A 27840-nucleotide genomic window follows, 5' to 3' on the forward strand; every position below is an offset into this window, starting at 1 on the left:
GGGCAGCGGGCGGGCGCGGCGACTGGGGCTGGGGCGGGGATCCGGGCAGTGACCCAGGCGGCAGCAGCACCCCGGGCCCGCCGCCCCCTCCCCTCCGGCGAGGACAACCACTGCATGGGGCCGGGGGGGCGGCCCTGCTGCGCCGAGCGGCGGCGACGGCGGCAGACCCCCGCCTGGGGCTGAGCCCGGGGCCGGGGCGAGGGCTCCGGGGGGACCATGCCCGGAGGCCGGCCGGCCGCAGCATGGCTCACGGGCCCGGCGCGCTGATGCTCAAGTGCGTGGTGGTGGGCGATGGGGCGGTGGGCAAGACGTGCCTGCTCATGAGCTATGCCAACGACGCCTTCCCTGAGGAGTACGTGCCCACCGTCTTCGACCACTACGCCGGTAAGCCTCGGAACTGCTGACTAAGGGGCCGCTCCCCGGGCCGGGAACTTTGGAGCAACTTTGGTGGAGGTCCCCCGGCTGCCTCCCCTCAGCGCGCTCCCCACCCTCCCCCGCCGCGCCCTCCCCTGGCAGCCCCACCCCCGAAACTGTACCCCTGGCCACCCCGCACGGCAGCTCTCACCCCTCTTCCTACGCAACCCCCCGGCTCCCTGCACGTCCCAATCCCCTAGGCGCCCTCCTTGACCTTCCTACAGTCTCCTCCCCTACTGCCCCAAACCCCTGGGGGAAACAATTGGGAGTACCAGGCGAGACGTGGCTGTGGGACTTGGGAGAAGGGGGCGGACAGCTGGGGGCCATATCACACCCTTCTCTCATGCCACTTCACAGTGAGCTGGGCACAAAGGAAAAGGGGGTGACATCTTCCAGGGAGCGCGCCCACCCGCCTCCAGCTGGGTTGGGAGAGGAGGGTACCAGGGTGGGAGCGAAATTGCCCCAGAACCCGGGTCACTGTGAGCTGTCTTCCCATCCCTACTTCTGTCCTTGCAGTCAGCGTCACCGTGGGGGGCAAGCAGTACCTCCTGGGACTGTATGATACGGCTGGACAGGTGAGTGTCTTGGCCTCTGGCCCGCACCCTCTCCCTTTCCCCAATTCTGTGTGGCTGTGCAGGGCCTTTGGAAACTGAGTTGTCTAGATGGGAGGCACCCTCTTTCAGAGGCACCCTCTGGCTCACGTCTTTTCTCAAGTCTGCAAATTAGGAAAACAAACAAAAAACAAATGTAGACCAGCCCACCAATGTGAACCCCTGAGATGTGAAAGTTTGTGCCTGTGTGGGTCCTTCTGTGTGTCACCTGGAGTGTGGGTCCCAACTCCTGTTGCAAACTGGCAGTGGCCAATGGTGAAGCGCCCTTATTTTTAGTCTCAGATGACCAGGTCTCCCCCTCACAGCCTCTGTCTGATCCCTCATTGGTGAGTGGGCTGCACGCCGGAGGAGTCTGATTGGTGGGAAATGGCATCATCTAACATGATGGGAAGGCATTTGGTCCTGGTTATGTTTATTACAACATCATAGCACTCTGGGACTCCAGTCCCTGAAAACGTAATTTGTGGTGTTACCAGAGGACCATAGGGAAAAAGAAAAGAAATAACAACCATCCAGCCACTCCCTGGGGGTGGAGTGGGAAAGGGTTAGGAGTTCAGCATCAATCTTGGAGGAAGAGCTTTTTTCCCCTTAGGAGGGCCAGGTGACTTTGTCTGGGTTTTCTTTGGAGACATTATTGTGCAGAAAGAAAATGAACACTTTGCACTGCAGCCTCTGGCCAGTGTTTACAAATCAGAAGTGGCCAGACTGTGTTCCTAAAAGATTAAGGCCTTTTTTTCCTGTCTCCTTGTCCTAGCTCCACGCCCTTTGCAGACCCACCTTTCCTGTGGGGTGAAGAAGATTGTATGTGAAGTTTTGCAGAATCTAGTTCTATGATTTGACCTGAAGTCTCAGGAAGAAGTTTTTGTTTGTCATAGAAACTTAAGTCCTCGAGGACATGCGAGCAGCTGAAGGGCCTTAGACAGTGACTTTGGGGGAAGTCCAGTAATTGAGCTTCCTTATTCATAAGAAGGGGTAAAGACCACCGCCCTTGTGCAGGCACTGTGCCAAATGCTTAGCACTGAGCATAGCACATACTTGGTGCTCAGTAAAGGGAGTGCTACTTTTTTGGTGCTTGTCTAGATTTGGCTTTCACACTTGTGGTACTTGGTTAGATTCTGTGTTGGATTCTAAAAGTGTTTTATTGCAGGGAATGCCTTGACATAGCCTTGGTTTTTAAACTGTCAAGTTAGAGGAACATCTGAGGATGGAGAACTGCTGGCAGTTGAAAGTGTCAGAGACTACCCATTCTCTTTCACCAAACTGGCCCAAGTCTGTATTGGCCAGTTCTCAGCTTTCCAGGTCCCATTTTGGTTGCCTGCCTTGTTGTTCCTTCTCCCTTCCCCAGAAGATGTGGAAGGCAAGAGGCAGAACTCATCCAGTCAAATAAGACCAACTTTTAAGTGGTACAATTGAGAAATAAGAAGTTGACGTTATTGGTTGAAAAGAGAGGTTTTAAAAATTGTCTCTAATTTTAACATCTCTCACTACCTCCTCTTCCCTTCTGTACTTGTTATGATGATCAGTTTTTGACCATGAAGCCTATTCAACTGGACAAGTGTATGTCAGCTGTTCTGTGTATACTCAGATCCAGCTGTTTACTGAGTTCCTTCTACATATCAGGCATGGGGTAACCACATGCAAATATTACTTTACTCCATAACCTTGTGAGGTGATGGTGGTATGCCATTTCTGAAGATGAGGAAGTAGGCTCAGAGAAGCTAGGTTGTTTGCCTAAGGTCACACAACTGAGGGTGCTGCTGACATGAAGACCTAAATATGAAACTGCTCTAATTTGAAGTCATGAGAGGTACAGAGAAGCTCTTCATGGTGGTTGGGTTGTTTTGTGCACATAGATGAGGTACAGCCATTCTCTGTGTAGGGGGTGTATGCCACCTCTACAGATCAGAGAATAATCCAGAGAACCAACCCAAGTTGACCTTACTTACAGACCATAATTGCTTTTTCCAGTTCAGGATTGTCAGGTATATCCCAAGCAAGATCAACATAAGGCTCCATGTTAATGTTACTATCCCACCCTACTCTCTTGGCCCCCTTGATGTTTCTCCCAATGGCAAAGACTTTTGACTTTTGATCAAAGTTAGTAATAATTCATCTCTTATTACTAATAAGCAAACTTAGCCATGATGAGACCAAGTGACAAGTACCTGTCATGTGCTTGTCACTTGACATATGATGCTTGTCATATGCCAAGCATCTGAGGAATACAAAAGAATAAATGTAAGGTAAGGATCTTCTACAACTGATGTCAGCATAGTTACGGTGTCTGGATCAGATGCCTGTTCCTGTTACATAGGAGATTTCTGTGTTATACTAGGTCATTAAGCCCTCATGCTTCTCTGAATTGGTATCAGATTCCTTTGATAACAACAATAAGGGTAAATGACGCATACACATACGTGCATACATATATATAGAAAACTTTCAGCCAGATGGGCAGCAGAGGAAAGCCCATGGGCTTTAGACCTCAACAGGCTTGAGTTCAGATCTCCATCATGTTGTACTAGTTGTGTGATTCTAGCCAATTTATTTACCTCTTTGTGATAGTAAAAATGTGGATGATTGGCTCTATGCTGTAGAATTGTAGGCTCTCTTAAATTCCTTTATCTATGTAAAAGCAGCTGACACTGTTCTTTGTGCATAGTAGGTATTAAAAGATACCGTAAGACGTTATTGTACTCCACTGTGAGCAGTTCCTTTTTTTGGGGGGGGAACATGTCACTGGAGGAAAAGGACAGTGAATTATGTCTGGAGTTGATAGATGCCACTAGCAGGTCAGATCCTAGAATCTTTTCAGCAGAGTTGTGGAGCCAGCTTCAGAGCCTGCAACTCATTAATGTCAGAGAAACAGCTAAGAGTTCTGTGTAGACCTTGAGAAGCAAGGGGCGTATGTAGGCTCTGGTTGGTTCTTTTTCAGAGAGGTAAGATGGGATGAGGAGGAAGCTCATAGCACTGGAAAGCACTTGCTTTCTCTACAAAATGTTTGCCCATGCACATAGGCGCTTCCTGTACCTATTTAAATAACAGCAACAGTACCTCCTCAGGTTGGCACCTCTTAGTCCACTTGCACTTGTTTCCTCTTGGCCTTCTCCATGACCCCAGACAAGTTCAAAGCCAGTCAAAGGAATATCGCAGTAGATGACCTTTTGCCTCCTAGAGCAGGCTTCTGTCCATCTGACTTCTGCTGCTATGAGGAGAGAGAGACAGAGAAAGAGAGAGAGAGAGAGAGACAATATGAATGAGTACAAGAGTGTGTTGGATATTAGTCCCCATCATGTGCTCTGTCTAGGGAGATCCCTCAGTGTCTCCGCTCACTCACTAGCATTGCTGCCAAAGGGAAGCCCTTCCCCCCTTCCCTTTCTTGGCTGAACCCCTGGTGGTCCAAGGGCAGTGTGACATTTTGACTGCCAAGCATTTTGGAGTGGAAGTTGAAAGAGTCCCCTTCCTCCTCACCAGGGCCTCATGGGGAGGTTTGGCTTTCTGCCTAGGCTCAATAGAGCTTCTCCTTTTGTGCTCAGCTTCTCAGGACTTCAGCACAGGCTCTGGGGTGGCACCCCCTCCCCCAGGCTCAGGGAGAGACTGGAGAGGTGAAATTGTCCCACCCACCTCTGCACTGTTTGCAGTGAAGGGAAGTGGGCTGAGCGCTCCCTCTGCCCAGACAAGCTGCTCCCTAGCTGTGGCCTCTAGGCTGATCTCTTAATCCTTGGCAGAAAGGCAGAACTTGATGTGCTGAAGAGGGAAGCACTGAAGCCCAGTGATCCTGGGTCCTAAAATACCCACACTCAGGAGGATGTGTGTTGGGGTGAGTTTGGGATCCCTGGAGTTCCAGATTTTGTCACTGTCTTAGAGTGTGGAAGTCATATATATGCTGTGGACATGCAGTTGCTTTGTCTGCTCACTTAAACACATAAGTTCAGAGATGCATACATGAGAGCTATAAATATCCTTTACTCCATTGTCCCCTGGGGTAGCTTTTCAGTGACAAGTGAGATTTGTTTCACACTTGATATAGCTCAACAGCTGTGGCTGCCTGTGAGCCCACTGGGTGCCTAGGGAGTCATTTCCCCTAACAAAGGGAATCTCCACTGGAGGCAGCCAAGGCAGGCCCCTCCTTCTGCATTTCATGGGACAGCACCCAAGGGCCCAGCATAATGGGAAGAGTGAGGGTATTGCCACTCCAACCTTGGGCCTGGGCTTGCTCACAAGGTAGACTTTTCCCAGGGGAGGAAATGGGAAGTGAGTGGGATTATGGGAACCAGACAGAGATGTGAGTCACAGAAAGGTTTTCCTACCCTGGAGAGGGCCTGCTTTGAACATAAGTAGGGTACCAGGCTTCAGGGCCCTGCAGCCCCACATTCCATCCCCGAGGGACTGAGGAAGCAGAGTCTGGGCGGAGTCCCAGGGTTCCTTCGCCAGATGTCAGCTGCAACAGGTGAGATGCTGGCACTGAGCATCCTGGTTTCCCTTAGTAACCTACTGTAGATTTCTTGTCTGTGCATTTTGCTAACCTTTTTAGAAGCTATTTATATCTTCAGCCTGTACCACATCACACAGGAATGTTGCTTTCCTCTGTGTGTTCAGAAGGTGAATGGCCTTTGTCCACTGCCAAGCCTTTGCCATTTAGAATGCTCTGTGTTCCCCTCCTCGAGACTCTGATGTCAGTTTGGAACGTGCTAGCTCAGACCCAGCAGGCAGAAACCATGGGGTGGGGTCAAAGCTCACTGGCTCTGATTAGCTTGAGGTCCTGCCTCAGCTCTGCCCATGTGCTTCCTGGCTCTTTGATCCATCTGGCTTCTCCACTTCTATCATGATTTTTCTGAAGTCTGGCGACATTTTGACTCTTTAAACCAAAGCTTTCCAACAGGTATACCAGGTGTGAGGGTACAGGTGTGCCAAGACACTGTTTCATTACCTCTGAGGAGCTTCAAGGGGGATGGATGGGCATGTGATGTCATTTGCTGAGTGTGTCATGACATGACAAAGTATCCCTAACCAAGGGCTGTATATGCTAGGCAAACACTGTACTGAGCTGTGTCCCCAGCCCCTGCCATGATATGAGAAGATGGGAAACATTGTCTTAAACTTCATGGACCAGAGGCCTTCTGGAGAGTTGGTCTTTTGTGGTTTTGTTGTGGAATTTGGAGTTTCGGGAGATGAGATCTGCTGGTATTAGAACAAAGCAAAACAAAGCAGCTCTCTATGGTGGTATCAGTTTCTAGCAAGGATGCGTGTGTTGGCAGCAGTGGGTATACCCTACTGAGAGGCCGCAGACCCAGAGTAGCAGGTTTGGGAGGAGGAAAGACAGACAGTCACAAAGAAACCAAGCAAAAGACTACATACAGCTTTTTAAGAACTAATATAAATGACCATGATATGCAGAATATCCTTTCACAATGAGGGGATTGGTTTTGCCCTAATTTGGCCTGTTTGGGTGAGAGAGCGGCTTTTTTTTTTTTTTTTTTTTTGGCCCTCAGCAGTTTGCTATTCCTCTTTCAGTGCCTGGTACAGTTGCTCTGTGTGGTACAGGAAGGTCTTTGGATGGCAGGTTGGCTGGCTGTCCCAGCCCTTGGGGCTCCCCAGTTGGATACTGTAGGACCACTGTCTGCCAGTGTCTCAGAGCTGGTTGTTGCTCTCTCTGAGCTTCATGAGGACAGGGGATTGTGTCTTTCTCCACCATATCCCAACAGCCAGACAACTGCCTAGTGTGTGCTAGGCTCGTGATGAATGTCTTAAAATGAGTCCATTCTTATTCGGCTGCCAACTCCTTATGCTAAAGGCTAACCAGGTATAGTTGCTAAGTAATAGTGCCAGGTACCACCCTTCTTCAGGAAAAGTTTTGTTTATAAGGTTGAAGTGTCTAGGGGACCAAAAGACTAAGAGGCATGTGGTATACAGAAGGCCACTAGCAGGTCCAGCATACTTCATGGGCACCAGGCCCAGGCCTTTGCATCGTTTGAGACCTCTTGCTTCCTGGTCTCTTCAGCAGGAGGCAAGTTGGCAGTGGAAAGACTGTGGGTGTGGATATTGCAGACAAACCTTGGATCCTTACTGTACTTCTTTGTAGCTGAGTCCATTGGCCAGCTTAGCACCTCCTGCGGGCCCCTTTTCCCTTTGTGAGATGGGGAGACAATTTCTACCTTGCAGGGTGACTACAAGTGTTAGAGATTACGTATGTAGTTACTCCATGTGGCCTGGCAGCAACTTAGAGTGATGGGCAGACCAGTTCAGGGGATTCCACATAGCCTCAGTTCCAGTGGTGTTGATTCGATGCCAGCTCTACGTTCCCACCTTCTGTGGGAGAAGAAAGAGGGAGGGTCCACTGCACAACTGTGTAGCTCCTGGGACACTGGGCATCCTAGGTGGGGCAAGGTGATAAGAGGAGCTATCTAGAAGATCTCGGCTTGCAGGGAGAGGTGGAGGCAGGAGAGCACTGGCTGCCAGTGTGGGACCCCACATAAGGTTGCTGGGGTCCAGCCCTGGCTCTGCCATTTCCTAGCCTGGGCCTTGACCTTCTGAAACCTTATCTGTACAATTGGGTTGCAATAGTCCCTCCTTACAGGGTTGTTGGACCAAATTAGAACTTCTCAACTCCCAGAGGAAGCATTTCTTCAGAGCTTAGGGTAGCTGGGTGGGGTCTAGGACATGAGCAGGCTCCCCTCAGTCACTCACCATGGCCCCCTCTCCCTACCCCAAGTGGAGCACAGCAGCTCTATTTCTCTGTGTGCCACAAAGTGAAAGTCATCCACTAAACGAGGCCACAGAGGCAGGGGGTATGTACAAGAGCTCATATTCTGAGTGAGGGGTGGGAACAGTGGGGGGAGGGAGGCATGGGGGTGTCCCACTGTGTGTTTATAGGCCTCAGATCCCTGCTATAAGTGTCAGCTTGAGGAGTAGGCATGATAACTAAATTATGGAGTTTTTCACCCTGTGACTGACAGCTTGGTAATTAGAGCAATATTAATCTGGTGCTGTGTTGCTTGTTAATTTTAATAGAAAGAAAAGAAAATGGGGGAGGGGGAACTCTAATGTCGCTGTTTCTTTTTGAGTGACTGGTGGGAGAAGTGAACCAGTGACCTCTCTAGATGCCCAGACTTGCAGTCTTCCTCAGAGTAGCCTTGCAGGGGAGGGGGCTTAAGAATGACACCCTCATCACAAATGGCATTTTCACAGAGTGCAGAGCATGTTGCATCTGGAGTAATGGAAGCTAGTGGTGTTTGCCTCATTTTGCAGGTTCAGGGAGGTTAAGTGACTTGTTCCAGGCCACAGAATTGGTAAAAGTCAAAGCCAAGATTCCAGGGCAGGCATTTGGTCTCCAAGTTCTGGGTTGTGTTAATTTACTTTAATCAACTCGACCATAGCAAGTGCCTCCTTACAGAGCACATGTTTCATTGTTGAGTATTTCATACAAAAGGTACACTTCAAGCTCATGGTGTTTTAGATAGAAGACTTCGTAGAATGATTGCTATAGGTGAAATACGTAGGAGCTCCTGCTAAAATGTCTTCAGTGGACACTGTTGCCCACTTGTGGAGCTGAGGCTATTTTGTTAATTTGCCCATAAACCCTGGCACTTCCTTGAAAAGAGGACATGCCTGGAATGGCACCTGAACCACACAGCTGATTAGTGTGTGGAAGAAGCTTGGTGCCGTTTGCCTGGTGTATCCTCATGTCCTGTGTTGATCTGTCAGTGGACTTTCCTTAGGCCGAGGGGAAGTGCCTCTCCTGCCCCTTTTGGCTCCTCATTCCCTGTTCTGGTCACTAGCCTTGAATCAGATGTCAGTTTTGTTGTTTGGGAACAGCCACAGGTATTTTTTCTGTCACATAGGGGCTACTCAGGTCTTTTCTTAGCTCACTTCAAAAGTTTTCATACTTCAAAGGAAAGCTATGTCTTCAAAAATGTGCCTTGGGCTGAGGGTGCGCTCAGTGGTAGAGCGCTTGCCTAGCGTTCCAGGCCCTGGATTGAATCCCCAGCACCACCAAAAAAAAAGTTTGTCTTTTTCACCTGACTGTTCCCTGAATATACCCCAAATCTTCCTCTGCCACCTGCTGTTCCTATTGTTTGCTTCCTTGGGTCATCCCCATTGCTACCTACCCACTTTGGACTCCCAAATCCTGAGCTGCTTCCTGTAGTGGCTGGCAAGAATATATGAATTGCCCCAGTCAATCAACAAACATTCCCTGGGCACCAAATCTGGAGTAGGGCCTGTGCCCAGGAACAGAGTTTACAAGGTAGATCAGACACGGGCCCTGCCTTCAGAAACTCAGTGCACAGTGAAGGGTTGGGACAAAAGTGAGGGAGGGAGCAGAGCCTGTCCTGGGGGCTCTGAGGAGGCCTGGGTCTGCTCTTCCAGGAGATGAGCTGCTAATATGAGCGAAATTGAAGAAGGGCTCTCCAGGAGGAGAACACACCCAGGATGAATTCCTGCCTGTACTGGCTGCTCCGCAAGGGTTTGAATTATTGCACTGGTCCTCAAAGTGTCCTCTAGCCAATACTGATCTCCTGGAACTTTGTTAGGAGTCCAAATTCTTAGGCTCCATCCCCCATCTCCTGAATCAAACATTATAGATCTGTGTTATTCCTGGCCCTCCAGGTGATGCTGATGAGGGTAAAATGTCAGAGCCATTCAGTGTTTGTGTGCTTGTGTATGTGCTCTCAGCGAGCCACCTGCACCCCTCCCTCCCCCCAAAACACCTTACACTGTCCCCAGAGTGCAGAGAACATGATTTATTTAGTTTTTTAATCCCTTATTTTTTAACTCTTTGTCCTACTAAATTCCGTACCCCCCCCAACCCCTCCCCTCTTCCTCGTTCTTAGCACATGTTGGGACTCTGTGTATTTGCTGGGACAAGGCAAATCTGCTGCTAGAGCTCCCTACCCAGCCCACCTGTGGAAATAGTCCAAGAACTGTCAGGAAAAAATGGAGACTGGATTTCATGAGGCATCCTTGGCTCCATAAGTGTGCTGTCTGGTTTAGGGCTATATACATAATAGGTTTCGCACTGTATTCCTTGATGAGGCTTAAATGCCAAGCCATTTTCTTTCCTGCAGTTTAAACAGCCAGACAGAATATACCGTAGACACTGTGCCTGAGGTTAGCACTCGGTGGTGTTAGGCCCTGTGCCTAACTAGGATGGCAGCTTGGTTTGCACTGTATCAGTTCCAGAACATCCTTGTACCAAACTCCCCGGCAGGTCACCAGGACTAACTAGAAGCAAAGGAAGGCTGTGTTGGGCAACACCCACCTTGGCAGCAATTGCTCCTTCTTTAGCTGACCCAAGTGTCTATGCTGTCTTCCTTCTCCTCCATTCTCTTGCCCCTCTCTTTCTTTCTTTTCTTTTCTAGTCTAGAGAAACCATTCCCTTTCAAAGGGCATAATGGTTAGGCACGTAAATGAGTCAGTTCAAGCTAGCCCCTGTCTAAGAGCTACCCCAGGGAGAGCATTTCATTCTGACCATTCAGTTCAGTTACAATTCCATTTACTCCAGCTTAATTTTCAAAGGCTGTCCTCCCTGGCTAGCTAGGTCAGGGCTCACTCTTATTACCTGAAGGTGTTTCTGATGGCCTCCTTGGCCCTGAAGGCCTAAGATAGAGCTGAATGTGAGGATGGGAGGAGGGAGGTAGGGTCTCTTCTTCCTTTGGGGCTGGGGCTTTGCTTAACCTGGGGAGTTTCAAGTCTTCATCTAGGCTCCATCTAGAAAATGAGAAGGTCATTCTGAGACCTGGGCTCCCATGGTCTCCCTTATTCAGGTTGATCTGAATTTCAACTAAGTAAATTGTCTCAATTTGGCATAAAGATTGTGAGTCCCCTGAAGGAGGCTGTGTGGTTTGGGGCCCCCAAGAGAAACGAGGTGAGTGTTGGATCTCAGAGAGCCTGTTGGCAAGATTATTATGGAAAAAACCAACTCTACATCACCTTCATGGTGGCTTTCTCATTTGGAAGAGGATTCCGATCTGTCTAGACATTATTGAAAAGCTTTAAAATCATGTTATAGGTGGTGGTTTGAATGCATTGCTCATTTAAGCACAGTGGGACTCACTGCAGAGCTCATTAGTGGAAAGGCTGCCAGGTCCATTAGGATAAAATGTTGGCCATGTGTGTGCATTGTTCTCCGGAAAGTCTAGACCTGTAGGAATCCTTCACTGTGCTTTCTGTCAGGGATGCCACTAGTGTGGCTTGTGACAGCCTGTGACAAGTGGGGATGAGGGGGCGATGGTGGTGGAAGGGCTGACTTTGACTTGCTCAGCTCTGCCCTGCACGGGGCAGGGAGACTTGCAGAGATGGAGACTTGTGTGCTTCTTGTGGCCGAATGGGTGATGGAAGTATCAGCATCCAGGCAAGTCAGCGCATGAATAGCAGTGATCACTTAGGACATTCATTGTATCTGTTTCCTCTGCTTTTAAAAAACTGAGATATAATTCATAGAACGTTTTCATCACTAGCAAGAGAAACCCCATACCCATTAACAGTCAGCACCCCTCCCCCATTTTCCCTTCCTCCTGTCCCTGATAATAACCCTACTTTCTGTTTCATGGATTTGCCTGTTCTGGGCATTTCATATAAATGGAAGCAGAAGCATGTAATATTTACTCTTTTGTGTCTGCCTATTTTCTCCCTCCCTTCCTTCCTTCCTCCCTCCCTCTGTCCCTTCCTCTCTTCTTTTCTCTTAATGTCCATCAGTATTTTATAACTTTGCTAAGACTACCATAGCAAATACAACAGTGGGTGGCTTAAACTGTAGAGGTTTACTTTTTCACAGATCTGGAAGCTCAATTTTAGGATTAAAGTATAAGCATATTTGGTTCCTTTGATTTGTAGGTGACTGCATTCTTTCTATGTCTTTACCTCGTTTTTTTTCTGTGGTGGTCAGTGTCCACATTTCCTGTCCTTATAAGTTGTGTCTGGCTTCTTTCATTCAACATAATGTTTTCAAGGTTCATCTCTGTATTGTAGAAAGTATCAATATTTCATTCCTTTTTGGCTTAAATTTTCTTCTTATTCTTTTTGTCAGTCTTTCTAACATGGTCATTTTCCACCCAGTTCTGGGGACCATGTGAGGAATAAAGTAAAGTTCTGCTGTCCTGTACCTTAGGACAGCTTCTCCCTTCCTCATCAGTGTTCTGTGCCTTCACTCATGGCCTCTCCCACCCTGGTCCACATCCTAATATCTTTATCCATCAAATATATGAATATCTGTTAAACACAGGTGAGTTGAGGAACACAAAGATCCATCTGTTCAGGTTCATTCCCTATATGAGTGGTTTATGCAGTCCATTGGGAAGAGAAAATGTGTCCAGCTGATCAAGTGCCAGTCAAAATGGGACATGCTGTAAAAATGGGAAAGTGTAAAAAGTGTCATAAAAGTTGCAATGGCCTGGCTTCTTGGCCCGGTTTTCCCAGATAGGCATGGTCTCTGTAGGCCCACCTCCATTTAGAAATGGTTTTATTGGGGCATTCATGAATATCCATCAGGTCCATGGATCTAATTTATGTTTCCTGATAAGAGATCAGGGTATAAATAAAGTTGCCAAAGGGCACATGGCCCTGCTGTGAAAACTGACAAAAGACATAAACTATAGCTCACAAAATAAGAAAGGCAAGTGGCCAGTGAAAACACTGTGCAAACATATGCAAATAAAACTTTTTAGACCATCAAATTGGACACAATAGGAAAAATTGATATGCAGCAAACAGGAAAATTGATGGTGTTCATTTCTTGGTAGTAAAATCTGACCCAGCCAGTTTGAAGACAAATTTGACAACCCCCCCTTGAATCTGTAGTGCTCCATTTCTATGAATTTGTGCCAAGAAAATATTCAGAGTACACAAAGCTTTACGTAAAATTATATTCTTCATAGTGTTATCAATAATAATAATAAATTACAAACACATTGCTCTATAGTAAAATGGCAGTTGTTAAATCACACCGTGATGTATATTAGAATAATAGTAGCCATTTAAAACTGTGCTTTCAACAAATATTTCAAGAAATGTAAGAGGCTAAGGATGTGTTAAGTGTGAAAAAGCATGAATCAAAAGTATAGATAGCATGATTACAACTTTGAGGAATATGAACTTATAATATGCTGAAGAAAAATTGGAACAAAATAGTCAAAATGTTAAAAGTGATTAGCTGTAGGTGGTGATACTAATTTTAGATATTTACTTCTTTATTCTGTTTTCCCCAATTTAAAAAAGTTATTTTATTTTTCTCAAAATTATAACACAGATGGTTTAAAGAGTCAGCAGTTCTGTAAGTTCCTATTATGAAGAAGCAAAAGATCTCCCTTTCCCCTACATAAAAGACATGTCTATTCCCCTGAGTCACCCACTTTCAACTCTCCACTGTTTATTTTGGTACTAGGTATCTTCTCTTGACCTCATACCATGAAAACAAGGTATTAGCTCTCTCTCACACTTACCTTCTTCTTCCCATGCACCCTGCGTAGTAACTCCATCATGTTGCAGTCTGGCCAATGGTTAACGTTTATACTTTTTGACTCTGTAGTTACAGCTGAGCCATGTAGTGTACTGTGATTATTTTTTCCTTTTTGCATGACTCTGTTTCTCTGGGGCTAATGGTTGTGTTCTTTCTTTCCTTGCTCAGTTTTCACTGCATGTCTCACTATTTCACCCTCAACTTACCATTCCATGTAATCAGCTGTGTTCAGTATTCTGTCAGTTTCTTCCTAGAGACCATCCTGTGCCTTCTAAACTGCTCCACACAGGCTGGTGTCTTTAAACTGCCACACACACTGCTCCCCTGGGATCTCCCTCCATCTTTGTTAGGATTCTCTTTGCCTCTACCACTTAAATAAATCCCTGTGTTCAGGAGCTTCTGGATTCTCCCTTTAGTTCTTACTTTGATGGAGGATATATTTTATTGGTTTCCTGAGAAAAGATTCATTGTGGACAATTTTTGATACCTAATATGTTTGAGAATATTTTTATTTCCTTCATATCGAATGACAGTTTGAAAATTGGCTGAAATTTTTTTTCTTCAGAATTTCAAAGGCAATGTTCTATTTATTTTCTTCTGGCTTCTGTTTATGCTTTGAGAGTCCATACCAACTGGATCCTTGCTTTGTCATCAGGAACTAGTTTTCCCTCTCTAGAAACTTTCAGGATCTGCCATTTTAGCCTCCTGAAATCATAGTCACAGGCTTTAGGGTGGGGTCTAACTGGCTATTGGGAGCCCTGGCAACCTAGAAATTCATGTCTTTTGGTTCTGGGAAATTTTCTTGGTTCATTTCTTCACTTCCTGTTATTTCACTTCCGTTACGCCAGATTTAAAGGCTGGAATTCCTGGAAGGGTCTTCTAGTTTTCTTGTAATTTTACTCTCTTTATCTCTGTCGTTTTGCTGTATTTTAGGGAGATTTCCTCAATTTTGCTATGCACCCCTTTCAATTTTTTTTAAATGTGATTCTTAAAAAAACTCAGCTTCTTGGGAGGCAGAGATAGGAAGAGATAGGGCTAGTCCACGCTAGCCCTGGCAAAAAAGTTAGAACTTATCTCAAAGGACAAGTGTGGTGGCCCATTGCCTATGCCTATAACTCCAGTTATGCAGGAGGCATAAGTGGAAGGATTGTGGTCCAAGGCAGCCCTGGCAAAAAGCAAGAGACTCTATCTGAAAAATAACTGAAGCAAAAAGGACTGGAACCATGGCTCAAGTGGTAGAGTACTTGCCCAGCAAGCACAGGGCACTGAGTTCAAAACCCTAGTACCATAAAAAAATGTTTAAAAGAATGTAATTCCATTTTTAATGTTTAAGAACCTTTCCTGTTCTCTGGATGTTCCTTTTCTTTCTGTTGCTTCTTCTAGGTTTGGTTTGATTTTTTTTTTCTCTAGGTTTCTTTCCTTTATTTTTTTTTTAAATTTCTTCTTTTATTCATATGTGCATACAATGTTTGGGTCATTTCTTCCCCCTTCCGCCTTGGTTTGATTTTTGACAGAATGTCCTCTGTAATTTCTCTGAGAATATTAATGATAATCCTTTGAAATTTTAAAAAAGTTACAGTATGTTATTGTTCTATTTTTATTATTAGCTAATTGTTAATCTCTTATTGTGCCTAATTTATAAATTAAACTTTATCATAGATGTGTATGCATAGGAAAGACATGCATATATAACGTAGTTCAATACTATGCACAATTTCGGGTGTCTCCTGAGAGTCTTGAAATATATCCCTTGAAAGTAAGGGAGGATTATTGTATGCATTGTGGAGTGACTAAATCCAGCTAATTAAAATCTTTTTCTAGTAAGGCTAATGTCTGTTTCTTCAAGGATGATCTCTTGCAGATATATTTGGTCCTTTGAATGGACCTTGGTTTCTTGTTTCTTTGTCTGACTTGTGATTATTTCAAAGTTTTTGTCTTCCTGCATATCTCTCATTTTGATCTCTGCCTTTCATGAAGGTTAATTTGGCATTTCCTCATATTTACAAGAGTGGCACCTAAACACATGAGAGACAGTGTGTGAGTGTTGCTGGTTGATTCTGGTGCTCCCCGTTGGTCAAGTTTCTCAACTCACCACTATTGCAGTTTTGGGCTGGACTGTTTTTTGTTGTGGGGGCTGTCTTGTGTACTGTGGATGTACAACAGCATCCCTGGCCTCTACCTCCTAGATGTCAATAGCACCCTCCTCCAGTTGTAACAATCAAAAGTATCTCCAGACATTGCCAAGAGTTCCCTTAGGGCAACACCACTCATACTGTTCCCACCCCCAGTTGAGAACCACTGTTGTACTATGATTTGTTTAAACTTTTCAGAATCTGTAAGCCCAGTAGGCTTTGGTCTTTCTTTTTGGGCTGCAGCCATATTGTCCAGAAAAGAGTCATCCCTTCTCCTGCAGAGGGGCTTTGCTTGGGCTGCCAGTCTCCTGGTAGGCAGGTGGAGGAAGGAGGATGAGGGCCTTAGCTTTCACACCACGGCCTTGTGTGTTCAGTCTGTCCAACTGGGCTTCATGTTCTTTCATCCAGGTAGCCTTTGTTCTGCTCTTTCCAGAGAATAAATATCCTCTGCCTTTTTCCAAGGTTGGGAAGTTTCCCCCAATAAAGGAGAAGATCAAAGATTAAACTGTTTCATAAACTGTTTCATAAACAGATTAAACTGTTTCATAAACAGACTTTCAGTCACCTTCTTGTTTGTGTTTCTATCTTTGCCCCATAGCCAGCAGAACATGCTGCTCCATTCCCATACTTTCAGACCCTGCCAAATAACCTCTCCTCCTTGCTGGCCTAAGACCTGGTTGTCTAGGTTTGCTGAGTCTATTCACCTGGTTTCTTTTTTTGCCTTCTGCTTCTAGAATTTGTTTCTGTTTTATTGTTTTTTCCTTGTGACTTTTTCTAATTGTTTTATCCTTGTGATTTTATGCCTTTTTTAAAAAAATTACCAAATATGTTGGAGAACTTTGGAGAAATCAGAGATAAATGTATGGATTCAGTCATCTGGAATTTAATGAAGTCCTCCCCATTTTGTAATTAGAAATGTAAATATGAAGAACACAGTTCCAGTGGTGGCTCTTCTTTTCAGTGCCAGCCTCAAGATAATGAAGAAAATGAATTTGTAAGAAAGCTCTTTGATATTCAGGCTTTGGAGCAAAAGGACTTGAATGTCTTAAAATTTTGGTTCCTCTGGGACCTGGATCTGCTGCATGGTTGCCTTTTCATTTCACATGAGAATGTGCCTTCCTAGTGATCAGAATCTGTCCACCAAGACCAGCATCTGGGCAATTAGCATACTGGTGTATCTCAGTTAAACAAGTGCTACCTGGGTCTGCATAGGTCTGTGTAGACCATGACTTTTCAGGTCACATATTTTTCAATAGGTCCAAACACACTGCGTTAGGTTATAGAGTTCTTGGGTTGCGTTTCATTCGCCTTGATTAAATTGGGGTGTTTTCAAGTATCATGAGACTTCTTAGAATAACCTATATTAAGATGACTAGTAGCTATATGGTTTGATTTCCACTAGTTTAATTTTCAAAATGTAATCTTATGGTCTTTTTTGAGGTATATTGGTTTAGCTATTTCCTAGATAGCCATATCAACATATGCACTTATTTAATCTAACAAAATTTCTCCATGTGTTTTTCCCAAAGTCAATTTCACCTTACATAGCCTTCCCCCCAACCCCCCACCCAGGACATACATTTCACCTTATGTAGACCTTTCTTTAGTGTCAGTGACATTGGGAGGCAGAAAGGAGCACTTCCTGCTTTCGGGCAGAGGCAGGTCTGGACAGTTTCTAGGTGAGAGGGTGGCATGGGTGTGTGGGTTTGCAGTGAGGAGGGGACACAGTGAGACTAGGTGTTCCAGGCTAAGAGAAAAGCACAGAAGGAGGTACACAGGAGAGGTGGTGGTGGGGAACACGGGGAACAGCTGTTGTCCATTTTGGCAAGAGTAGGTAACATCAGGAAGGCTGTTGAAGCAAAGGTTGGCAAAGGACCTTGATGCCAGCCATGGTTGGCCTGGAATACTAGGCTAAAGAGTTTGGACTTTTTGAAGGGTGCAGTAGAGGGCCAGTGATGTCTCTGAAGATTGGTACTATGAGGGACACATCTGGTAATTTGTTCCTGTAGCTTTTTCTGGTCTTTCACAGTGGATGGATTCTCTGTCCTCCATATTCTGTGGCACCTAGCACCTTTGTTTTATCAATATGTACCTTGTGTTCGAGACCTCCTTGGACCCGTTTTTCCCACTTAATCATAACAGTGACCTTATGAGGTCAATAGCGTTTCCTGCGTTTTGTCCCAGTGAGTGAGGAAGCAGGCTTTGGGACACTGAAGACTCATAAGAGTTGTATATGTGGCCCCCAAGAGGCAACACTAGGTTTCAAAACAGGCCCTCAACTCTAGATCTGTAGCCCACTGTTTAGTGACTTCCCCCTGCTGCCTGGATCTCTCTAGATTCCTTAAGTATGGCTCTGTAAAGAGAGATGTCTACCGCTTAATTTTCCAGGCAGCCTAGAACACAGACGCTAATGATAGACTATGTGCTCTGACAAGACTCGCAGGGTGGGGCGCACAGCTGGGACCTACAGGCTTCTGTACGGTTTGCCAGTGATCCACCCTACAAGTCCAGCAGCTCCAGGCACTGCCATTTCACCTAGTGCCTGGGCGTGGTGCTGCCCTGAGAGAGGGATAACCACCCTCATCGTGCCTCCGAGGGTCTTACGAAAATATGCAGGAAGGATGGACTTGAAACCACTTCGTGTGTGAAAGCACAGTTTATCTGATGCTCTTCTAATCAAGTTTTGTGGAGTTGTTCTAGGTTTTCCTGGGTTTCTTTGACATCTGGTGTTTCTCTGCTTTCATGTTGTTTCACTGGCTTCTGGTTTGTTTTGGTCATTGTCACATGTCTCTCTAGCCAGATTCTTTGCAGTGGGAAATCCAGCTCCTGGTCTGGTGGAACTTCTTGGAGCACAGAATATGGTGGTGTAAAGGAGTGTCCAGTCAGTATGTTACCATCTGCCACTGAAAACTGCCATGGCTCTGTGTAACAGGAGTCACACCAAAGCCCATGTGCATCTTGACTCTTCATTTCCCAGGTCTCATTAACTATTATTTGCTGAACACATTTTTTAGGTATATTGGCTTAGCTGTTTCATAGGTAGCCATGTAAACATATGCATTTATTCAACCCTGCAAAACTTTTCCATGTGTTTTTCCCAAAGTCAATTTCAGCTGCAATAATCATTTTCTGTCTGTTTCTCTGCCCCAAACCTGAAATTAATGGAGAAGAAACATTCCTGGGCTGGTGTGTTTATGAATTAGCAATCACCTTTGTGCCCAGTGCCTTCCATACCTCAGCTCATTTCCTCAGCTTAAGGGGAGGATCTGTTAGTAGTCTACGTAAAGGAAATAGGAAAAGTGAGTAACTTGCCCCAGACCACATAGCTAGCTAGCCCTACTCAGAGGTTTGACTCTGAAGTTGGGAAGGACTGGGCCTGAAACCTATCATATACTCTTTGCCTGGTTAAGACTGTTAGGAGATTTATGTTTGACTGCACTTCTGTCCAAGTGTTCATGAGAGTTCAGACAGGTAGTAAGCTTCTTTGAGCCTCAGTTTCCTTATCAATAAAGTGGGAGCTCTCCTATATCTGGTGCTAATGGTGAAGGCCCCATAGGATAGTCAGAGTTAGTGCGGAAGCAGGAAGTGGTAGTCTTCCAGGGCTGTGATGTTAAACAGGCTATCGTGATGTGATAGGGTTTCTTTTCCAGGGCTGAGAGCTCCATAGAAGCCTCCTGTTGTTAAAAAAAAAAAAAAAAAAAAAAAGCCAGAGCTGGAGTGGAGGAGATGAAGGAAGAATTCAGAACAGGCAGAGAGAGGTGAGGAGTTCACACATGTGCCACGAGAGTAAGCCACACTCAGCAGCGTGGACGTGTAATTTATATAGGACGTGAGAGTCTTCAGGGCAATTCAGCTATGTTCAGTAACTCTGGGAATTTTCAAATAAGTCTGTTAGTGTGTGTGGTCAAACTTTTGCAACCTGTATATAGGTAGAATTCACATAACATGTGTTTTATCATTTTAAAGTATACAGTCCATTGGCGTTTAGCATATTCACAATGATATGCAACCACCACCCCTATCTAGTTCCAAAATGTTTTCATCACTCCAACAGAAAGTGGTGGTTTTTTTTTTTTTTTTGAAGGATCTGTTACATGTGAGCATATCTGTGAACTGTGTTAGGTCTTCCTGATTTTACCTGCCTGATGAGAGCCTTCGTCCTCAGATGGCAGACTGCACTGTGTGCATTTGCCCAGTGGAGTGTGGTTCAAGTCTTTGGATTCCAAGTGAGCTTGTTAGTCATACTTAACTCCCCCATGAAGTTTGGCTGCCTCTTTGGACATAGAGAAAAGCAGCATTTCAGGCTTAATCAGTGTATAGTCATCCCTCTCTGTCCTCCTCGGTGGGGGGATTGGTCCCAGGATCCCTTCAGACATCCAGACTTGTGGATGCTCAAGTGCCTCATATAAAAAGGGGTAGTATTTGCATATTGCTTACACATATCCTCCCATGTACTTAAATCATCTCTAGATTACTTATAATATCTAATACAACATAAAAGCTATGTAAATAGTTGTGTTACTGTGTTGCTTAGGGAATAAGTACAAGAAAAAATCTGTACACCTTCAGTACAGTTTTTTTGTTTGTCTTTTGTGTGTCTGCATGACTGCTTTCCATCCGTGGTTTGTTGAATCTGCTGGTATGGAACTGATGGATTAGGAGGGTCAGCTATTCACAGTTGCAGGGTTTTTTGCCACTTGTCTGCTTGTCTTTTTAATGTATTTAAAAGATGTGTGTAAGTGTGTTTTTCAGTGAGAAACTTGAGTCTCTGCAGCCTAGGTGTTGAAAGAGGGTAAGTGCTGCCCAGAAGAAGTATCACCCTGGTACTTATATCACTGATCCTGGAGATAGTTGCAGAAGTAGTTAAAGTGAAGATATATGACTGACCTATCACTTATATACTGGTGGTGTATATGTGATCACAGAAACCACAGCACTGACCCATGTAAACAGTGCCCTGACCAATTCTCCATGAGCTGCAGAGATTGGAACTGTGAGTGGCAAATCCTTACATGCTGAGGGAAGTGGGAGGGGAAAGGGGAAGGAAAGGGAATAGCAGCATCAGAAGAGTCAGGAGCTGACTTGGACTATCTAGAGAATGCTTCATTTGATTGGATTAAACAACTTAGGTCATGAGCTGATCCAAGAATCAATGGCTACTGGTAATTCCACCTATAGGTACAGGAGTTTCTGGAATGTTCAGCCCTGGGAATTTAGGAATAATACTGCAGTATTTTTCCTTCATACTACTTCTGGGATAGTATATTGATTTAAAAGTATATGTCTAGGGAGGGATGGACAGGGATGAGGAATAGAACTTACTGATTGGTTTAACCCAACCAGGGACCTTACATAGCCAAATATGGGGTTATAGACCCCAGGCACATGTGGGGAGGCCCTGCACTAAATCAGTGTTTTGGAAAGAAGGGGGAAGTAGAAGAATGCTGGGTAGACAGTCAAAAATGCCCTTTATATTAGGTAAAAAATAAATGTCAAGACAATGAAAAAAAAGGCTATGGGGAAAATCATTAGTAGGAACTAAAATGTTGCAAGTGTCTTGGTGTGAGGCTGTCAGTCTGAGAGTCCGTGTTAGAGTGAGTTTAGAGTGCATCATTCAGGCAGGGGGGTTGGACCCATTGGTGTGCCCAGAAAAATAGGCCTGATCACAGGAAACAATTTGATTCCTTGCTGAAAGTGACAACAGCAGTCTGAGAAATTAGCCTGTCACTGGAGAATTCAGACACTTGGTCCACTTTTTCCAGCTCTGTAGCTGGCAAATGAGGTGCAGCCCAACACAATACAAGCCACCCATGACTTGGCTGCAGCTTACCTTTCTGGCTTTACTTCCCATGCACTTTCCTTGTTCATCCAGTAAGAATTTAATAAGCAGATCCCCAGGTGAGGCTTTGAAGACTAGACCCCTGCCCTCAGAGAGTTCTGTGGGGGATGCAGATAAGGAAAGAAGCATTAATATTATAGTATCATAAATAAAGAAGGAGAAACCCACAGTGCATGGAAGTACAGCATGTAGGATGCTGATCTGAATTGGGGATTCAGCTGAGATCTGCTGGATGAAGTGGTTTCTAGACCAACGCCTAGAAGATGAGTAGAAGCCACTCAGGTAAGGAAGTGTGGAGAGGGGAAGGGAAGAAAGACTTGCTGGGCATTCAGATGATTGGATGTGTGTGTATTTGGGTTCCAAGTTGATACTCCATGTGTACTTGAGGTTGCTAATGAGAATTTCTAGGTTTCTGGCTTGAGCTGCTCTGATTGGGTGGTGATTCCTTTTCTTGGGATGGTGAACACAGGAGGTGCAGAATTGAGGGAACAGAGCAAGTTTACTTCAGAAATGTTGAATCTAAGATGTCTGATTCTGTCAGAAGGAGGCAAAAGGATCTGGGCCTAGAACTCAGGCAAAGAGCTCAGCTCTGTGACCATCTACTGGATGGCTCAAGCTGAGCCATCCAAAACTGGCCTGACTTCTTCCCTAATGTGCTTCCCCACCCTCAGTGGTCCTCAGCTCTGTGAAAGACGCTGTCCATCCAGCTGTGCAAGCTGGAACCCTAATTATTCCTTTCCCCACATCCAGTGCATCACTCCTGCCTGACAGCTGCTTGCGTTTAGTCTGAGCCACAGTCTTTGTTCCACTACTTACAGTAATGCCCTTACATTTCTGTTTTCTTCAAGCTCATCCTCCTCAAAGAAGTCTCTCTCTCTCTCTTCTCTTTTCTTCTCTTCTCTTCTCTCTCTCTCTCTCTCTCTCTCTCTCTCTCTCTTTCTGGCAGTACTTGGGTTTGTGCTCAGAACCTTGTGCTTGCTAGGCAGGCACTAACTTTCCATCCTTTTTGCTTTTAGGTTATTTTTCAGATAGGGTCTTGATTTTTGGCTGGGGCCAGTCTTGGATAGTGATCCTCCTATCTATATGACCTCTTGCATAACTGGGAAGAAGGCATGAGCCACCATGTCCAGGTTATTGGTTGAGATGAGGTCTTGAGAACTTTTTGCCTAGGCTGTCCTCTAACCGTGATTCTCCTGATCTCTACCTCCTGAGTAGCTAGAATTACAGGAATGAGCCACCACACCCATCTTCTCAACTTTTAATAATGTTTATGTCAGGGAAGCTCCAATGATCCAGGCTGGTTCCTTCTCCAGCCCTCTTGCCGCTCTGGCCTTTCCCAGGGCCTTCAGTGTTTGCCCGTGATGTTTCTGTCTGAGGCTCCTACACACACTGTCCCATGTCTGTCCTCTTAGCTCTCCTTCGGGTCTCAGGTTGGAGGTCTTTCCTGACAACTCCAACTGAAGTTGGGCTTCCTGGTTATTCCCTCTCCCAGCACTTGACTGTTTCCTTCACAGCAACGATCCCAATTTGCAGTTATCATTTTGTACCAACTTTGCCTGACTCAGTATTGCAACTACAGCAGACTCTTCTCCCCTTTTAATAACAGATGTTCCTTTTTAGCCTCAAATGAAATCTATGGGCAATAAAACCTCCGTAGACACATACTTTTAAATCAATATAATATCCCAGAAGTAGTATGCAGGAAAAATAAGGGGAAAGTAATTCTGGAAAAATACTTATTTCAGTATTGTTCCTAAATTCCCAGGGCTGAACATTCCAGAAACTCCTCAACCTTTAGGTGGAATTATCATTCATTCAACAGGCACAAATGTTGACTAGTGTAGTTGTGTTCTGCTGGTGATTCAGATACCAAGAGCAGTATTGCCAGTGGTGTGTGATCTTCTGTGATATAAGCAACTTCTGCAATGTTTTAAACAAAATACAGTCTCTCCTCCAACTTGGACTGAGATTAGCTTCCTAGAAAATTCACTAAAGTCGTGCTAAAAACTGTTGTGCTTAGAAATTCAACCAAGGTCCTAGAGCCATGTAATTACAAAAGGGTTTTTCATGAATGCAGAGCAGGACACTCAGCAGTCATGCTGGGCCTAGGACCAGCTTTCATTGGACAGGTTGTTTAGCACCTGGCTTTCACCCCAAAATGCTGTTAGAGTTCTCCTTCCTTCCTTCCTTCCTTCCTCCCTTCTTCCCCCCCTTCCCCCTTCCCCCCGCCCTGCCCCGCCCTGTAGCACTGGGGTTTGAAGTCAGGACTTCATGCTTGTTTGCTAGGCAGGCACTCTACCATCTGAAATCATACCCCCAAGCCCTTTTTGCTTTTGATTAGAGATTGAGATAGGATCTTGCTTTATGTCCAGGCAGCCTGGGCTGTGATCCTCCTATTTATGCTTCCTGTGTAGCTGCAGTGACAGGTGCATGCCACTGCTCCCAGCTTTTATTGGTTGAGCTGGGATCTCAAACATTTTTTGCCCGAGCTGGCCTGAATCCACCATCCTTCTGTTTTCCCCCTCTGGAGTGAGCCACTGCACTTGGTGCTTCCCATTCATTTTGACAATCAAAAGCACCTCCAAAATTTCTAGCATGTCCTCCAGACAGAGAGTCATGTTTGCCAGTTGAGAGCCACTTTACCCATAGGCAAAACTCTGGAGGGCAGGGTCCATTTCTGTTTCTCACTAGCGTGTACACCATGCTCAGCGGCTCATTGCCAGATTCTTGTTGGAATAAATGAATGAGTGAATGATGGTTCCGTCAAGGTGAAATTTGTGCCAGGAATGTAGGAAAGAAGTAGATCCGGAGGAAGGTATGACCTACCATTTACCTTCTTTCTGCATGCCTTAAGCCAGCTGACCTCCGTTTTAGTGAAAGAGACTTGTAATTATAGCTCCAGACAATGTAGAATTTCAGCTCTAAATTCTCTACAACCAGGGGCGTCACCCCACCATGCACAAAAGAAGTAGCACTGGCTGTGAAGCTGCGGCTGGTCTTTTTTTGGAAAGTCGGGCTTGTCTGCTCCAAGAGCTCAAAGCATTTGACCAGCTCGCTTTTCTCTCAACATGTGTATGCTATATTTACTCTCCCTTCACAGATGGGGAAATGAAGCTTGCCCGAGGCCATATTTAGCTAAGTCTTCATCCTCTACCTTGTGGGGTCAGCTTAGATAAAACAGAATCCTAAGACTTGAGTTTTATCCAGGAGCTGAAACCTCCTCCCACATTAAATCTGCTACTAGGGCTGTTCACAGGGTATAAAGCATGAGACGTGGCGATCTGCTAGGTTAGTCCCCTGCTTTTAGAAACGAGGAAGTGGTGGTTCCTGAAGACACCGCAGGGTAATGGCAAGGCCGGTCGTCTTTCTGCTCTACCAGATGTGTTTCCTCTTCTTTTCTCAGACTAACCTGAACAGGAATTACGATCAGTCAGGTAGCCAGAAAGAAGGTAAAGATGTGAAAAGCCCCATTACCTGTGTCCCTAGCTCTTACATAATTGATTAATTAATGGGGAGATGGACTTATTAAAATTCACATGAAGGTGACAATTACTGAAACTTAGGAACTGAGTTTCAAGAATTCTTTTACTAAGAGCGCATCAGGCCTGGGACATGTAAATTCCATTTCACAACTGAAATGAAAATTTTAAAAAGGAAGACGGGAAAAGACCAAATATTTGAAAATTTTTTGAAAAATTATTACCTTTTAGGAATTTAAAGCACTTTAAAAATAAAAAAAAAAAAATTCTTTTCCTCCCCAAATTTTCTTGAGTCCAGCAGTAGTGGGAGAATGGAGGTGGTAGGCGAATTTAATAAGCCCAAAGGAACTCGGCACTCAACCCAACTCCTTTGAAAACCAGAAGGTGAGTTTGTTGTTATTGTTTGATTTTTGTAGTGCTGGGGATCAAACTCAGATTCTTGTACATGCTAGGCAGGTGCTTGATCACTGAGCTACACCATGGCCCTAGTGTTACTTTTAAGGGGGTAAATAGTGGTATTTTCATCTCAGAAGGTTAAATATAAGATGAACTCAAAAGTGACAAAATGAGTACATAAAGGAAATGAGGTTCCCTAGGCTCCTGTTACCGAGAGTTACTGTAGAAATGTCTGTAGTATTAGGTTAGGGTTATGACAGAACACTTTTCATCCTCAGGAGCTAGCTTCAGTCCGAGCGTCCTCTTGGCCTTGGTGTGGCACTCTCTGAGGACGGGGGTGTTCCAAAGCCATGCTGGTGCCTATTTTGGGCTTCTCACTAGAAACAGATGTTTAAGATGGAGATTACCTCTGTGCGCCTTGGCACTCACAGAGCTGCTACTTCTATATACTACAAAGCCACCAGTTGTCAGGGCATTCCTACTTAGTTGTCAGACATTTTTTATATCTTGGAAGTAATGAGCAGCTGTTTTAGACTTGGAATGCTGGGGCTTGCCTATGAAAGAATTACTCCGTTGTGGTCTTGCTTTCCCTCCTTCCAGGTTAGTACAGAGGGAAACTTATAGATTTGATAAACGACTGTTTCCTAAATCACAGGACCCCCTGGGTTATGTGGAAGTCTAATGCATTCTTACAGTACTTTCTGGTCTTCAAACTCACACCCTCCCATTTTATAAACAGAGAAACTAAGGCTCCAAGGACTAAAGGACTTGACCAAGACCACATTGATTTTGTGTGCTCAAATCCTCACCGTGCCACAAAGCCCATCTCAGATGCCTCTTCTAAGATGTCTTTTCTTAGTATCCCTCCCTAATTACCACTTTTGGTGCATCCCACATTCTAACTTGTAATGATGTGTTTGCATTCATTCTCTCTTATCATGAACTTCATAAAAGCAAAGACTTACATATTTGAGAATATCTCTCCACCTATCCAAATTCTCCCTCATTGGTCCTAACTAACCTTGTGTGTGTTTCTACACCAGCCTGAGGTTTCTTCTCTTCAGAGCTGTGGCTTTGTGGTCTGCACAGGCATATCGTGCGACTATTGTTCATTTGACCCCCTTGCCTTATTTTTTTGCATGCAGATATCTCATTTAGAGCTTTGGAAATGTTTGCAAAGGTTAAATGTTTGAATCTGGCCCTTTTTCATGTCCCAGGTGATGATAGCACCATTCTGGGCTCCGAGTGGGTAGCATTTATTTATTTATCTATCTGAGCGTCTACCTTTGCCTCTCCTCTTATTGTATATGACTTTTTTTTTCTACTTATGTCCTAAAAAATTCTCAACTAAACTCTAAGCTCCAGAGAATACAAGTATACTTTTTTTTGGTAGTACTGGTGTTTGAACTCAGTCAGGGCTTTCCACTTGCTAAGCAGGTGCTCTATCACTTGATCCATACCCCCAGCCCACAAGTATGACTTTTATTTGTGTACTTGTATCCTTAGAACATCTTCCAAGCAGTGTAACCTCAGTAAATCGTTGTTGATGGCTTTGAAGTGGCCAGTGTGATAGACCAGCTGACAAAGGGTGACATGGGCAGCTTGTTCAGTGTGAATGGGTTGTGTAAAGTACATGTTTTAGACATGTATTTTAAGTAAACATACACAGTCTTAAAAATATGTGTTTTAAACAAAAGCCAGTAAAATAGGAGGGAACACCTAGGTCCACATGAAGTGGGCAAAAGTGCAGAAGCAGAGAGCTCATACGCCCTGCTGGCTGAGCCATGCATAGAAAGGGGGCTCTAGCCCATGGGCCTCTGCTCTTTCTTACTTGCTCCTGAAAATCTTTTGCTTCCTCTCAGAGCACATTTCTTTTGTCTCTTATCTGTGATTTTTGTCAGGTGAGAAGTTTGTGATATTTTTTAAGGGTTATGGGCATCATCATCACAGATGGAGGATTCTTGATAATAGTGGAGAGCCTAATCACTAAGCTACCGGAACACACTTTTTAAAAATGATGCCTCTTGTGACTTAACCACTTGGTAAGAAGCTAAAGAATTTGTTAAGCCATCCGAACATGCTGTTGACCAAACTCACCATTTTTTTAAATGGTTTTGATATTGGATAATTGTCTTTAATACATTTTTCTGTATCCCTGAGAATGTTCCAGTTAAATGTTTAAATGCCTGATTTCTAAATTAGAACTAAAATGTATAATTGGTTGTTAATTGGGAGGACACTGCAGAGTTGGTTAAGAGAAGTGCTGATTTTGATAAGTGCTCATTTAAAAGTAAGCATAGTTGCTCCACATCTAAGTTTCTTCGTGTTGTTAGAGTTGAAGTAGAAAGCTTAATAGGAAAGATTCTGTGAGTTTCTACCTATCTATTTCCAAATCCAACATTTCACATTAAGTTCACTCAAGATAAGGGGCAGTGGGATAAACAGTTTTATGTGAGGCTGGGTACAGTGTGCACAAGGGATCATTTTTTTTAATTTGCTATCTATTATTAGCCTT

The 27840-nt window shown here is 44.8% G+C and overlaps 1 protein-coding gene across 1 annotated transcript in view; it reads left to right on the top strand.

The window, feature by feature from the left end:
* The first annotated feature begins 237 nt into the window (after nt 1–237).
* Nucleotides 238–27840, top strand: part of Rhoq (ras homolog family member Q) — a 39418-nt gene continuing 11815 nt past the window's right edge. Inside the window, exons 1-2 of the mRNA XM_020185202.2 lie at nt 238–384; nt 931–989. Of these exons, the coding sequence (XP_020040791.1) occupies nt 243–384; nt 931–989 (201 nt within the window). The 5' untranslated portion in view covers nt 238–242. The remainder of the gene's footprint in view (nt 385–930; nt 990–27840) is intronic.

Source organism: Castor canadensis, chromosome 12 (assembly GCF_047511655.1).
Source record: "Castor canadensis chromosome 12, mCasCan1.hap1v2, whole genome shotgun sequence".
Taxonomy (NCBI): domain Eukaryota; kingdom Metazoa; phylum Chordata; class Mammalia; order Rodentia; family Castoridae; genus Castor; species Castor canadensis.